The sequence below is a fragment of the Corylus avellana genome, chromosome 8, assembly GCF_965113065.1.
Source record: "Corylus avellana chromosome 8, dhCorAvel1.hap1.2, whole genome shotgun sequence".
Lineage (NCBI taxonomy): Eukaryota > Viridiplantae > Streptophyta > Magnoliopsida > Fagales > Betulaceae > Corylus > Corylus avellana.
The window spans coordinates 6,674,437-6,688,095 of record NC_142497.1 but is presented as its reverse complement, the minus strand read 5'-3'; the positions used below and the strand labels follow the sequence as shown (position 1 = coordinate 6,688,095).

General features: G+C 34.8%; 1 protein-coding gene and 1 non-coding gene across 2 annotated transcripts; one reads left to right on the top strand and one right to left on the bottom strand.

The window, feature by feature from the left end:
- Positions 1-1,128: 1,128 nt before the first annotated feature.
- LOC132164075 (uncharacterized) lies at positions 1,129-11,467 on the top strand. The gene is made up of 11 exons (XR_015913041.1): positions 1,129-1,311; positions 2,008-2,388; positions 2,827-2,893; positions 3,050-3,189; positions 3,704-3,830; positions 5,602-5,753; positions 6,969-7,104; positions 8,940-9,024; positions 9,152-9,430; positions 9,582-9,718; positions 11,140-11,467. It is a non-coding gene; the product is annotated as an uncharacterized LOC132164075 (transcript).
- Positions 11,468-11,975: 508 nt separating this feature from the next.
- On the bottom strand, positions 11,976-12,688 carry LOC132162823 (uncharacterized). Its single transcript, XM_059573045.2, is given in 5 exon segments — positions 11,976-12,089; positions 12,200-12,266; positions 12,329-12,453; positions 12,573-12,625; positions 12,628-12,688. Coding segments are annotated over 5 exon segments (420 nt in total).
- Positions 12,689-13,659: the final 971 nt, after the last annotated feature.

Below are 13,659 nucleotides of genomic sequence, written 5' to 3'. Positions count from 1 at the left end.
GTGGAAATCTCCAAGAGCCAAAAGGAATCCCAATAAGTGTGGGACAAGCCTTCCAACTCCAACTACAAGACAAACTTGTAAATAAATCAAAAACCGGTTGGGTCCACCATAACTTTCAAGGCACGCATAACATGCCTGTGCTGGTGATTTTGATCCGCTTTTCTCTAGTGAATTGTATGTCCTAAGTGGGTGCATACATCGCATTTCATAGAGGATGGTTGCTGGCAGGGCCAGCTCAATGTATTTGAGGGTCTTAGGCGAAATTTTGAAGTTGGACCTTATTTTTTTTAATATATAAATATTAATTAAATAATATGTATTTTAATAATATTATTATATTTAATAATATTATTATTATTTTCATTCTCATTGTTGTTTCATGACTTTTAAATTTAACTTTTAACTGATTGCCCCAAAAAATTAACGTGGCATATATATATTTTGGTTAATTGGTCTTATTTTACAATGAACTTATTATATTGGGGCCTTATTTTAGAGGCCTTAAATTTTTATGGGAAAAATTTTTGGGCCTTATTTAAAAAAAAAAATAAAATAAAAAATTAGGCCTTAAGTTAAAATAAAATTTAAAGAAATTTTGGGCCTTACTAACTGGGGGCCTAGGCGACCGCCTCAGTGGCCTAGCCATTGAGCCGGCCCTGGTTGCTGGATATGACGTTTCCATTCTTGATGTGTGCTTCATGCAATGTTGTGTTTTGGTGAGCTTGCTAGTGCTTTCCGGATGGTGTTTGTGTTTGGGCTGATGGTCCTAGCGAGCTGAACCTCCATAATTTCATTCCAATTGTTTTCATTCCCTTGGGCTATTTGTGTAGACTAATGAAAATTAGGTGTTAGATGGACATGTGGCCTTGGTGGGTGAAGCTCTTCTATAGTTCCATTCCAATTTTTATTTTTCAAATAATAAATTTAACCATTTAAATATAGATTTGATACTTGTTTTTGCATCAAAATTCAAACTTAAGATCATCTATGCCAAGAAAATTATGACTGATCTTATGATTAAAAAAAAAAAAAAATTATCATATATTCTCACTTTTTTTTTCCTCTTATTTTGTTTTGTTTTTTGTTTTATTTTATTTTTTCTTTCTAAATGTACTATATACATAAAAGCTCTATGAAGTAGTGAAAGCCGGGAAATTTGAGAAAGGATAGGCAGAGCTCCGCTAAGCTGGTGGGTATTCCGCACAGTTAAGGGCTATGGCGCTTGACTTAGAACCAGACCTTGTAGAAGAAGAAGAAGGGGAAGTACAACTTGATGCACCGGCACATCACCCTTCTGCTCCGCCTGATGAGGTTGCAATCAACGGCTCTGATTTCACTTGGTTTCTTTTTTGTTCCTTTTTTCCGTTTAGCTCTTATCTTTTCTCTTCCCTCTCTCTTAGGACCTTAAGTGTATGTAAATAGGGTTTTAGTGGTTCATTTGTCACGCTATTTGATAGTGACGATTCTGTTTGATGGTTCAGTGAAAATTTTGCCAATTCTAGGAAAATCTCACAATGTTCTTGGCCCTTTCTTTTTGGTTGTATTTGAGGTCTAATTGATTTATAAACAGGTTAAATAGGGCATTCGATGATGTGGGTACCAGTTGTTTGTCAAATATATTCATTTTTAAATCCATTTGCAGCTCAGATATATGCTGGTTCTCATTCAAATATGATTTGGCTGACTTTTGGCACAATACATGTGAAGTACATTGTGACTAAAGCTCATATGCTTGCATAAATTTTCCCATATGCACTCAACTTGGCTGAAATCTGAAATTGGGAACTCTTGATTGTGGTAATAACCATAGTTTTCTTCCGTACTCTGATTATAAAGCAAATGATAGAGCGTTGATAATACATGTCCACACCGGCCCCGGCCCATATATGCGTAAATACGTACGTGTATGTAATGTATAAATACATTTTAAGAGCATTAACATAACGTGTACCTGGTCGACAATGTCAACCAATGATTTTTTTTTTTTTTTTTCTTTCTGTTGTGCAGTTGTTTGACATCTCAACTACAGTTGATCCTAGTTATTTAATCTCTCTGATACGGAAACTTCTACCAACTTATGCAAGTAATAACCATGATTCTCTTGGCGTTGATGCACGTGTTGACATGAATCAAGTACAAAATACTGGTCATGTGGAAGAATGTTCAGTTTCTCTCTCTGGAGATGAAGTTCTGAACTTTTCAAATAATAACTCTGAGAGCATGAAGATTGTTGGGGATTATGATCAACATGCTCGACAAGAAGGAGAAGATGAAGAGTCATGTCGTAGATCTGATCAGCCTAGTATATCATCAGGAGAAGAGGCTTGGGAAGAGTATGGTTGCATTTTATGGGATCTTTCTGCAAGTAAAACTAATGCAGAGCGCATCGTACTCAAGTTTTCCCTTCAATTGACAATTAATCACGATGCTGCTTTTTGCATTTTTTTTTTATTCTGATTGCATGTCAAGTCATATCAACCTTAATTCTGGATTTTGGATATAATGAGGCTATTGTAACTCAAATAAAAAGTTGATTAAAGAACTATCCAGTTGGAAGTACAATCTAGTACCAATCCTCATATCCCCTCTAAAGTCTTGGGTATGCTTATGAGATGAAGATAGCAGTCATTGCCACTTTATTAGAAGACGTGATTAATCATATTGTTTTAGGTTTCCACCTCCAACCACCCTTCTCTTTTGCAAGCACCCCAAAAATCATTTATTTTCCTTGAACTAGGTTTTGAACTATGATTTGTCTTGTTATTATTGCTAGAGATCTGATTATGAAATCTGTCGTACTGCAATCTAAGTAAGATACTTGTGCAGGTACAAAACCTCGTACTTGGAAGTACTTTTAGCAAACCTTTTAGTTTCCCAATCTGTGCGTGTTAAGGTGAGCCACATTTCAACTTTGTTGCAAAATTCTTTTTGCCTGATGAACTTATGTTCATTCCTTCTCTGTTAACTTGTTTTCTGTAGTTGGAAAATTGTTAACCTGGAGGTTTTAGAGACTTGTTTACTGTGGATCTGATTGATTTTCTTGCTCCAGGAGATTAGCCTCAGAATTATAGGAAACCTTGCCTGCCATGAAGTTCTGTTGAAACATATAGTCTCTACAAATGGATTGGTTGAGATAATTGTGGAACAATTATTTCTAGACGATGCTCAATGTCTATGTGAAGCTTGTCGGTAATACATACTCTTGCGCTCGTAATTCCAATTGTCAATCATTTGAGAAAACTTTTCAGATTTTGGTTTTATTATTATACTATCTGCCAGTGTTTCATTCTTTCTAACCTATTAAGTAGTAACTTGTAGCATACATGCATAAAGTCTCATTGTGCCTATCCTGGATTATTTTGCTCTTAATTTTGTTCTTCTTGGTATTCCTTGTTTCTTCTGGCAAGAAACTTTCAAATCAACCTTTGTTTCTGCTTTCTGTCCATTTGCGAACAATAACCATACATAGTGAAATGACAGTTCTCACTTTTTCCCTCTTTCTGAAAGAATACACATTTCTTTCTATCTATTAAAGTAGAATACTCATTATTTTGTAATAGCAAAGCGGCAGTGTCCGAGTCTCTTCTTGCATGTTGCATCAGTCGTGTCATTTATAGTTTTGTGTCGCTAACATTAGTGGTTTTGAGACAGACTCAAACAGATGCTGTATGCTTTTCTTAAATCTATATATTTCCTGATACAGGTTGTTAACTTTGGGTTTTCAAAGTGGTGAATGTATTACATGGGCTGAAGCATTGCAGTCTGAACATATTCTATGCCAGATTTTATGGATTGTGGAAAATACCTTAAATCTACAGCTTATTGAAAAGGTAGAAAATATTGTCTATGGTTTATTTTCTTTGAGACATTCTGGTAAATGTGTGTGAGGGTGCCTATGTTGAAAATTTTTCAACCAAGGAAATGCCTTATATTTTCCCGATCAGCTCTTATTTTTGGGTGCTTGTGGTGGTATTTCTTAGGAAGTATATTTCAAACAGCAGTGTCAGAGAAAGCAAAAATCCAAGTGATTGCACCAATAAGGGTATCACCGACTATGAGTTTAAAGATTCTCTCCACATATTCATTGTAGGAGGTCAAGCTTGATACTTCCTAAGAGGGCTGATTGGTTGAATAAATAATGGAAGGAAGAAACACTATAGTTGTAGGAAGATTTTGGTTATAATTGTCATTTGAATTATTTGTCTTTTTAATCAGATGTTATAGTATTTTTCTTTTGTTAACAGAGGTTATATAATGTAGGTTTGAATCAGCAACTTGGTAGGAGGGCTGGCTGGTTAAGTGGATTCTTGACAAAAGAAACTTTGATACTGAACACAACTCATCTCAACTAAGCTTCTATCACAATCAAAGAAACTTTAAGAATGTTGGAAAATCCCAAATATAATATTTTTTAAATGGTTAACTTTTACCTTTTTTTAAATGTTAAAAGCATTTTTTATATAACTGGAAAAAGTTACATAATTGATGTTTCACTTTACTTGTAGAGTTCTTGGCTTGACTATTTTTATTTACTCTTTAATTTTTCCCCTGTTCACCAGTTTTTGTTTCATTTAAACTGAACACAAGTATTTAGAGCTTTTTTACACGAATAAATGGGATAATGGTGCTTGGTTTTGGTTTTGTGATTATTTTTGGTTATTGCTGAATAAATTGCATATACGAGAATACAAACAGTCAGCGTTTATCATATGTTCCTATATGTTAAAAAATTTAACATTTTTGAACACTTGTGTCTTTATTAAAGTTAATTAATTTAAATAATTGTTGAAATATATGCATTTCAGTCCATATCATGTCCCATTAGATATGATTAAAACAATGTTACCTGCAAATCACAAGGAATTTTAAATACCATTTAAATTCAGCTATGTTACATATGAAAGCCGACTTATCAAAAAAAAAAAAAAAAAAAAATTAACAAAAGCCTTCTTTAGGATTGTTATAAAAGCTAGCTTTCTAAACTTAATTTTTGGGTTGATCAGAACTCTATATTTGAGGGCCTCATATAATCATCAATAACTCCCTTCTCATTGCTTTTGGTTTGATGATTTAGGGACTAAACATTGCTAAAACATACAATGGTAAGTCCACGCTTTTTCAGGAGTTAGAAATAACTCAACAGGAATTCTTCGTTGTGATATTGCGAGACTTGTGGAACTTGGTCTTTAGGAAGTTTGGAGCCGAGACAGGTGGTGGAGCTCTTGGTGTGTTGGAAAAGAAGGTTTAGTCAAAAGGATCTTAATGTTATTTGGAATGTAATCCTTTCCTGTTTAATGTTGTGCATTTAGAAAGAAAGGAATGTGAGAAGACGAGTTTGGATATACAGCTTTGTTTCCTGAAACCTCTCATTGGGTAGATCTCTGTTAATGCTTTTTTTTTTTGAGGCCTCTCTAAGTTTGTAGATTTTTGTTCTCTTTCCCCCTGTTCCTGATCTTGCTGGGCATTTTTCTTGTATACTTCATGTGTATTTTGAGTTGTGCCCCCTTGCGCTTCTAATAAATTTTCCTTCTTAAAAAAAAAAATTCAACTGGAATTTTAAATTAATTTTCACTGGCTGAAGAGGTTTTCTTTTTTGAACAGAGTGTTGGACTATTGTTAGCCGTCATTGAAAGTCAGCCAAAAGTTGTGCATGTTCTTCTTCGACCTTTGATGAAGCTAGGATTACCAAGTTTATTGATTAATCTCTTGACTTTTGAGATGAGCAAATTAATGAGTGAAAGAATACCGGAAAGGTACAACTTCACTCTGTATTCAAATGGGTGACAATGTATATTTGGTATATCAAGGTTCCTTTTTTTTTTTTTTTTTTTTAATGACAACTGATATATTTGTAGCTTGCAATGGTTTAGTCAAGCAATTATCTCATTGTATTCGCAATTTCTTTTAAGTATTGCTACTATTGTAATTTGCTATCTTTTAGCAATTAAGCACCTTATAGTCTAGTAGAACAAAATAATAGTCATGTCCTACATGAATCTTATTCACCAAATACCAGCAATACATTTAGTCCACATGATTTAAGTATAGCTCACTGCCTGTAACTTATGAGTCTAAGCAAGCAAACCGTATCTTGCTAGTTTTCCTTGCCATTGTTTACTGTTCCTGTGTTTCATTGCTGTTAAGGAATATAACTAGGGGCCTATTGATCCATGACTAAATAATGGCTCCTATATGAACTGCTGTTAGTAAGATTTGGTGTCTTTGTTCAATTTGCTATTTACATTTCTATAAAGAGAGTCAAGTGATCTGGCTGAGTTGGCCATTTGTTGTGAATAATTTGAATGTGCCGTGGGGGCTGGACTAGTCAATATGCATCACTGGGGCCCATGTTTGAAAGGTTGGCTGGCCATGGAATTTCTGGCACGTGCCCAACAATCAATGGCCTAAAACTATGTTACATAACCTATATTCGGTAACTCAAGCACAGTATATATGATGTGTTATTGTTTTGAATTTCTGAATTTTCAAATGTCCTTGTTTAGCAATTTTTGTTTAAAAATCCAATTAAAAGGGTGAAGTCTCTTATAGTAGCTGGTAGGTGGACATCGGATATTTAATGCTTTAGTATTTGTATAATATATGGTTTTATGATTATTTACAAAGATAATTTAGCTTTTTTGAAGGAGTTACTAATCTATCTTACACAATTTTTATAACCCAAGAAAATTGTTAATTACTCAACTTTGCAATTTATGGCCATACGAGGTTTATATTGCCTCCTGATGCTTTTATTGAGATAAATTACAGCGATTTTTTTCTTTCTTTTTTCTTTTTCTTTTGGCTAATGAGGTGTTTGGAGATTTTTAAGCACCTGAGTAGTAGTACCTGGGCATATGCAGTCCCCTTGTCCCAAACACATTGATGACTAGTTGCAAGTATTATAATGTTTGTATTTTTGGATAGTAATTTCTTTCCTGCATCTGTTCTTCATTTTCATACAATTTCAGGTACCCAATTCTTGATGTAGTCCTTCGCGCAATTGAAGCTCTTTCTGCTATAGATGGTTATTCTCAAGAAATCTGTTCAAATAAGGAACTTTTTAGACTGGCTTGTGACATGGTCAAACTCCCTGACAAAGTTGAGGTACATTTTAGCTTGCTGAAAACCGTAAAATACTGGTATATTATATAGATATAGGATAAGTGTAATTTTTGGAAGTGCTGTTTAATTTCACCCTTTCCAGATAATGTTTTGATAATTGGTAGTTTGCTGAATGTTTGATTCTTGATTATTCTATACCTTTTGAACTTTGGAGTTGTCTGCTCTTACTACTAAAGAAATTTATTGGATATTGTAAGTATTGTATAAATTGAAGTGACTAACTATTAGCGTCTAGTAATTAACTCTTAAGTAGGGCTAGATTGAAGCCCTAGTTATGTCAAATTAATATTTTAATATTGGCGCCTTGTGATGATCATGTTATGCTATTTAACTTGATTAATACCTGCTTGCATGAATTTCTCATATGTGTATGCTTGATCAACATGTGCATGTGGTATGGACTTGTTAGTTAGATCAATTTGGATGAGCCGAGTCCTGGGTTTAACTTAAGTAACAAAAGAATCCACACCACGATTCTTGGGTTAATCAACATAAGGAACTGGGAGTATACAACCATGGCCTAGGCCCTGTGTGTTTGTCGATTTCCATAGAATATATGCTTTTCTAAAGAACAACTTAGTATATACCATGCTAAATTCTTTAGGAAAGAAAAGAGTTAGAGTATGTACCCATGCCTAACTTGTTGCTTAGGGAAATCAATAGCTTAAGGAGTTAGAGTTTAACCCTTAGGTTGGGAAACATTAAATATGCATAACTTAATCAAAGTATTGGCATATTGATATACTAGTTTAACATAATTAGTGGTGGATAGCATAGCCCTGCCTTTACCTTTACTTTTTCATTTATCTTTTTATTTCCTTTTTCTCAATATCAAATCTGTGACAATTTGATATTTTTAATTAATTATAAATAAAATCACAATCCTCGTGGGATCGATCCTGTACTTGCACCATATACTACTCTGTTGACCTTGTGCACTTGCAGGTAAAACGTACAATTATTTACCTATTAATTTAGGTATATTTTTGCACAACACTCAACCCACCAGTACACAAATCTTTTTTTATTTGACAGACTTTTGACAATAAAACCATATGACCCACAAATAGACAACATTCGACAATAAAAGGGGACCACAATGTGAAACATGGCATACGGACAAAGGGGACCACAATGGTCGACGACTCAACATACCTATAAATAAAACAACCAAAATCATTTGACAGAAGGGATTATACCTAGAAAAGATGGCAGTGACGAAGAAGACGGCTCACGGACAAATCTTCCAACGCAACTACACGAGATAGGCACTGGGTGGAATTGCGATTTAAATCAGGGTGGAATCGCGATTTAGGGTTGGAGTTCGTTTATTTGGGTGGAATCGCGATTTAAATCTGGGTGGAATCACGATTTACACTCACTGGGTGGATTGACGAAGATCAGTGGTCGTCGGCCTGTGTTCTTCACAAAGACGGCTATCCAAATCCTTTTTAAATTTTGGAGTTCTGATGATTTTCTAGAACAAACCCTAAGGGTGTTTGTACACGTGGTGGTATCCGGGGTAAAACAGGGTTTTGAGTAATTTTTTCCCACGTGCACGGCACGTGCGACCCCTTCCGTTAGGATTTCACATAAAATCCTAACGGAAGGGCCAAAGAGAACGAAACTCAAACTTTGATACATGTAAGTGAGAGTTTTTGAACAATAGGAGGGTGTCTGCAAAAAGCGCGAAAGTATGAGGGGTAAGTGAAGTTTCCAAAAAAAAAAAAATCCTCGTCATAAGAAAACTGTGCATCGGTAGAACCTGTGAATATTTTGTAATGGGCTCTTCGAGTTGATTGATATCTCTTCTGCAGGTTGCCAGCTCTTGTGTTACTGCTGCAGTACTGATTGCAAATATTATTTCTGATGTATCTGATTTAGCTTCAGAGATTTCACACGGTAAATTATTGATGTTTCTTATCTGCAAATTTTTTCCTAATGCCATCATCTTTGCATACTTTCTATTTTTATTTTTTATTTTTCTATCTTCTATTAGAATGAAAAGCAACTTTTTAGATCCATCCAGATTTGCCTTTCGTACGGGGGCTGCTTGAAATATTTTTCTTTTGCTTCGGATGATCTAGAAGCCCGGAGTGCACTCTGGAGCGTCATTGCAAGGTTGCTATTTCATGTTCAGGAAAATGAGATGAGTCAGTCAAGTCTCTCTCAGTATGTTTCAGTTCTTGTAAGCAAATCTGATCTGATTGAAGATGATCTTCTCGAACATCAACTAGATGACTCCAGCAAAGGGCATAAGGAGGGCTTGACCACTTATTGCACAAAATCAAATGCTATAAGAACAGCCGTATCCTTGCAGGGACAATGACATATTTGGATCTAGGAACTTTCAGTACCTTGGTTAGGCTCATATGGTTTCTTCTATCAACTGCCTTGGTTTATACTTGCTTAAATTGCCTTGTCTTTCAATATTATGTTTCCCTTAACCTTTGTGACAGCTTAGAAGGATGATCTGTATTTTAACCCAATGGACTGCTTCAAACGACTCTGCTGAAGTGACTAACATGGCAAGTGAGCTTAATGAAGATAATGTCAATGTGAATAGATTGGTTGATTGCTGTCGTAAATATTCTGAGTAAGCTGGTTTTCTCTCTTTCTACTCGATCTTATTTGTTGCAATGCTTCAAGTGGAACAACATCTTGTATTTCTTTGAATACCGAATTTTTCTTCTGCCAATCATAGAGCCTTGACAAAGTTTTTACTTGAATAATTATCTTGTTTGATTATTACATGTCAGCTTTATGTAATTTTAATGTGAACTGGAAAATCCAACAAACACAAAGACAAAGGTGCCATAGCACCCGTGGCCGTGGGCAGCACATGAAGCTCATTTTCTATCTGATGGATCCCCTAGTTTTGAGTAATGCTATGTCATTTGGTCATGCAATTAAAATGGAAATGAAACTTAAATGAGGAGGAAGGGGAGAGATCAATGGGTTGATTTGCTAGAGCTAGTTTCAAATTAAAGCTTCTTTTATGTTATTATCAAAATTTAGTTAGGATTATTTTAGGACTTTTCTTTATTCTACATTTTGATCAGCTAATTGGATTTTACTTCTACTGTTTTATTTTCTTGTAATTGGCTAAGTTTAGTGTGCTTTTCTTAAAAATATGTCATTTTTTATTAATAAAAAAGGATCTTAAGTCTGTTAGGTTTAAGTAGAACGAGAGGGACTTGGTGCCCTAGCAACTATGTGGTTTATTGATCATAGAACTCGCTGTTCTCAATGCAATGAAAAAGATTCGTTTGGCAACGATTTTTAGGGTAATGTTTTTGCTTTTTAGCCAAATAATAATAATAATAATAATAACAATCGACTCAAAATACAAAACACCCAAAAGTACTTTTACCTTTCATCACATCTTAACTTACAAACAAAAAGCACCGTCTTAAAAATTGTCAAACAAAACCCTTTGAATTACAATATTTGTTGATTCATCCTATCTCTTTTGTTTCCAACCAATTAGGACTTAAACTTTAGGCTGAATATCTCATTGCCTTGAGGCCTGCTTGCTGTAAAATCCGAGAAACTAATCTGAAAACAGCTCTGCAAGTTTACAGCCCTGATCATGTTCTTGCTACTCTGTGTTTTCTGATACGTCTATTGGCATGACTGGATACCAACACATTGCTACTTGCCTTTGTCCATTTCATTTGTCAATATGACATCAATTAAACTTATTTTTATACATATTTTATGAATACATCATTCATGAGTGCTAATCCTTGATACAGATTTAATGCTGCATAGTCCTTCAAGGAATGAAATTTTTTCGTATTGCCATGTCCTACTTTTTAGATGTATAGCCCCTTGCAATCACAGCAAAGAAAATTCCTGTAAAGAATATTGCAAGGAGGAATACATTTTTTTCTGAATCCTGCTAGGAACATCGAAATTTAGCTGTCAGGACAAGATTGCAAGAGATTGAATTTGTGCCTCGTACATGAAAATAATGATTGGCCGATGCCCCCGGCCTCACTTTTACATTGTTAGTTTTGCAGGTAGAAGTCAAGTGGATCTTTTAAGCGACCACATGCATGTTATCCAAAACATTTGGCTGCTTAATGCAATACACTAGGTTGTGGGGATGGAATGCTTGAAAAGCAAATATCATTTTGAGCTTTTTTTGTACCTTGAATCGACTCTGCACTTTTGACACTTTCTTGTTGCCAAACCACAGAACATTAGAACATTGTGAAAAGGAAATGAGTGAGAATTAAGTCTGTCATGTTTGCTGTTTCATTGTAATAGAGACTATAAATTTAGAAAGGTAGAATGGGGGATTACCAAAAATACAAAATAAAAAGACTTTTTTTTTGCAATCCCTTTATTTGGCTTTTGAACTTGTTACGATACTAGTATTTCACATGGAGTAAGTTTAATCTTAACTATGCGTATATGCTATTGAACATCTTTCTCTTATAAGCTAATTTTTAAAGGTAAAATTTTACCTAGAAGTATGTATCATTTGATAACATGGGATCGAAGAGATTACGAACTTGTGGTTAAGTCATGGTGGGAGCGATTCCGATCCTGGTGTTCCACATGAGTTAAATTTAATCTTAATTATGTATATATAAACTTTTTGACACTCTTCCCTTATAAGCCAGTTTAAGTGTAAATTCTACCTAAATTTATATTAGAACTCTTGGAAACTGACACAGCTTTGGCCTTTGAGTATTAGGAGAATTCTACATGTCAAATTATAAATGAAGTGAAATATCCCAAATGTTTCACAATCCTCATTTATGATGACTTCTTAGTGATTGACCAAAAAGCATCAATCTTTGCTGAAATTCTTACTCTCTCTGAGAGATGGTCTGACAGAATCACACAACTTCTTCAATTAGGGGGCTGTAAAACAGTTTGTATGCCTCCATAATTTCAAGATACCACATCGCCTCTTGATCCGGGATCGTTGAAAGATCAACAATCTTGGGAACCTGATATCAAATACACAATGCCCAAATATTTGCAATGTGAAAATTATGTTCAAAATTTTGCTCTCACTATTCTACAAATTACAATTGTTTTCAACCAACAATGAGCATACCTTGATCACTGGAGGCTCAACTGCACCTGCACTGTATCCTCCAATAACCATCACATACATCCCTATAGTACAAAGAAACATAGAGAGGGTGAGAAAAACTATCAAATTTCGCAGCTATTTCTTGGAAATGCTATTATATGAAGACGAAAGTCGGCGGAGGAGAGGGAGAGCTCGAAGATGCCGGTGCCGTCGTCTAGAAGCAATGGCGCTTCTATGTCGTCGTTTTCATCGGGGGCCGAGACCATAATGCCCTGAGATACAGAAATTGATTGAGAATAGAGAATCGCATAATCAAATGGGAGGGAAAGGGGAAGGGTGTTTTGGGAAAACAAGAGAGAGAGAGAGAGAGAGAGAGAGAGAGAGAGAGAATCTGTAACCAGGCGCGTTGGAAGAGGATGCCGCCGAGAGTCATGGCGTTCTAAGCGGCGTTTTCGTCGTGTCCTTTAGCTGAGCGCACTGCAGCTTCAGCGTTACTAGGCTGTAGTCCATTTCTCTCTCTCTCTCTCTCTCTCTCTCAATTTCTCACCTCTCGCCTCACCCCAAAGTGCCAGATTGCCAATATATGGAACGATGTGTTTCGATTTTAGGAAGGAAAATATGGAGACTAAATGACGTCATTCGAAAGTTGCAAAGAAACAAGCAAACTATCAAAACCAGAGTACAAATGAATGTCAAGTCTGACCCTAAAACAAGAGAGCCACCAATCATGTTGTGTTTTTTTTTTTTTTTTTTTTTAATAAAAAATTTTTATTGAGTTTTTATAAAATTATACAGTTTTGGTTACTTTGAATTGGACACTAATCTCCTTTTAATTGTAAAATGTTATACATCACTTACTTTTTAAGACACTAAAAATCAATATGTTTAAATTATTTACTGACTTTTGTTGAAAGGATCAAGGAATTTATTTATTTATTTTTAAAAAATATTTTTGTCTTAATTTTGAAATGTATGTTCTTCCTCATAAGAAGCAAAATGGAAAATTTTCAAACTAGATGAAAAGTAACAGATTTATGACAAAAATAAGTTGCAGTAGCAAATTGCTTGGGATTAAATTCTTGCCCCCATTAAGTGCATTTATGATCATTAAGCATAAAAAAAATATTCAATGGATGTTTTACTTTTAAAGACAAAATGGATATTGCCATCTAATGCAATCCAAAAAAAAATATTACACCCAAAAAACATAAAAACCGATGACGAGGAGCCCAAAATACCTTATTTAGAGATACAGACGGCATTCGTTGAGAACAAAGCTTCGAAAGGCAAGCTCCAAAATAGTATCAGACCTGACACTTAATGGAATTGGAATTACCAGATTCACAAATACTGAATTCTAATCTGCGATTAATTTGTTCTTTGGCGATGCTTCTCTGTGATTTGCGTAAAAAATTTAACAGAAACAAAAACCTGGATTATAACCGAAATGGACGAAACTGATAAATAAATTTCAGAAAAAT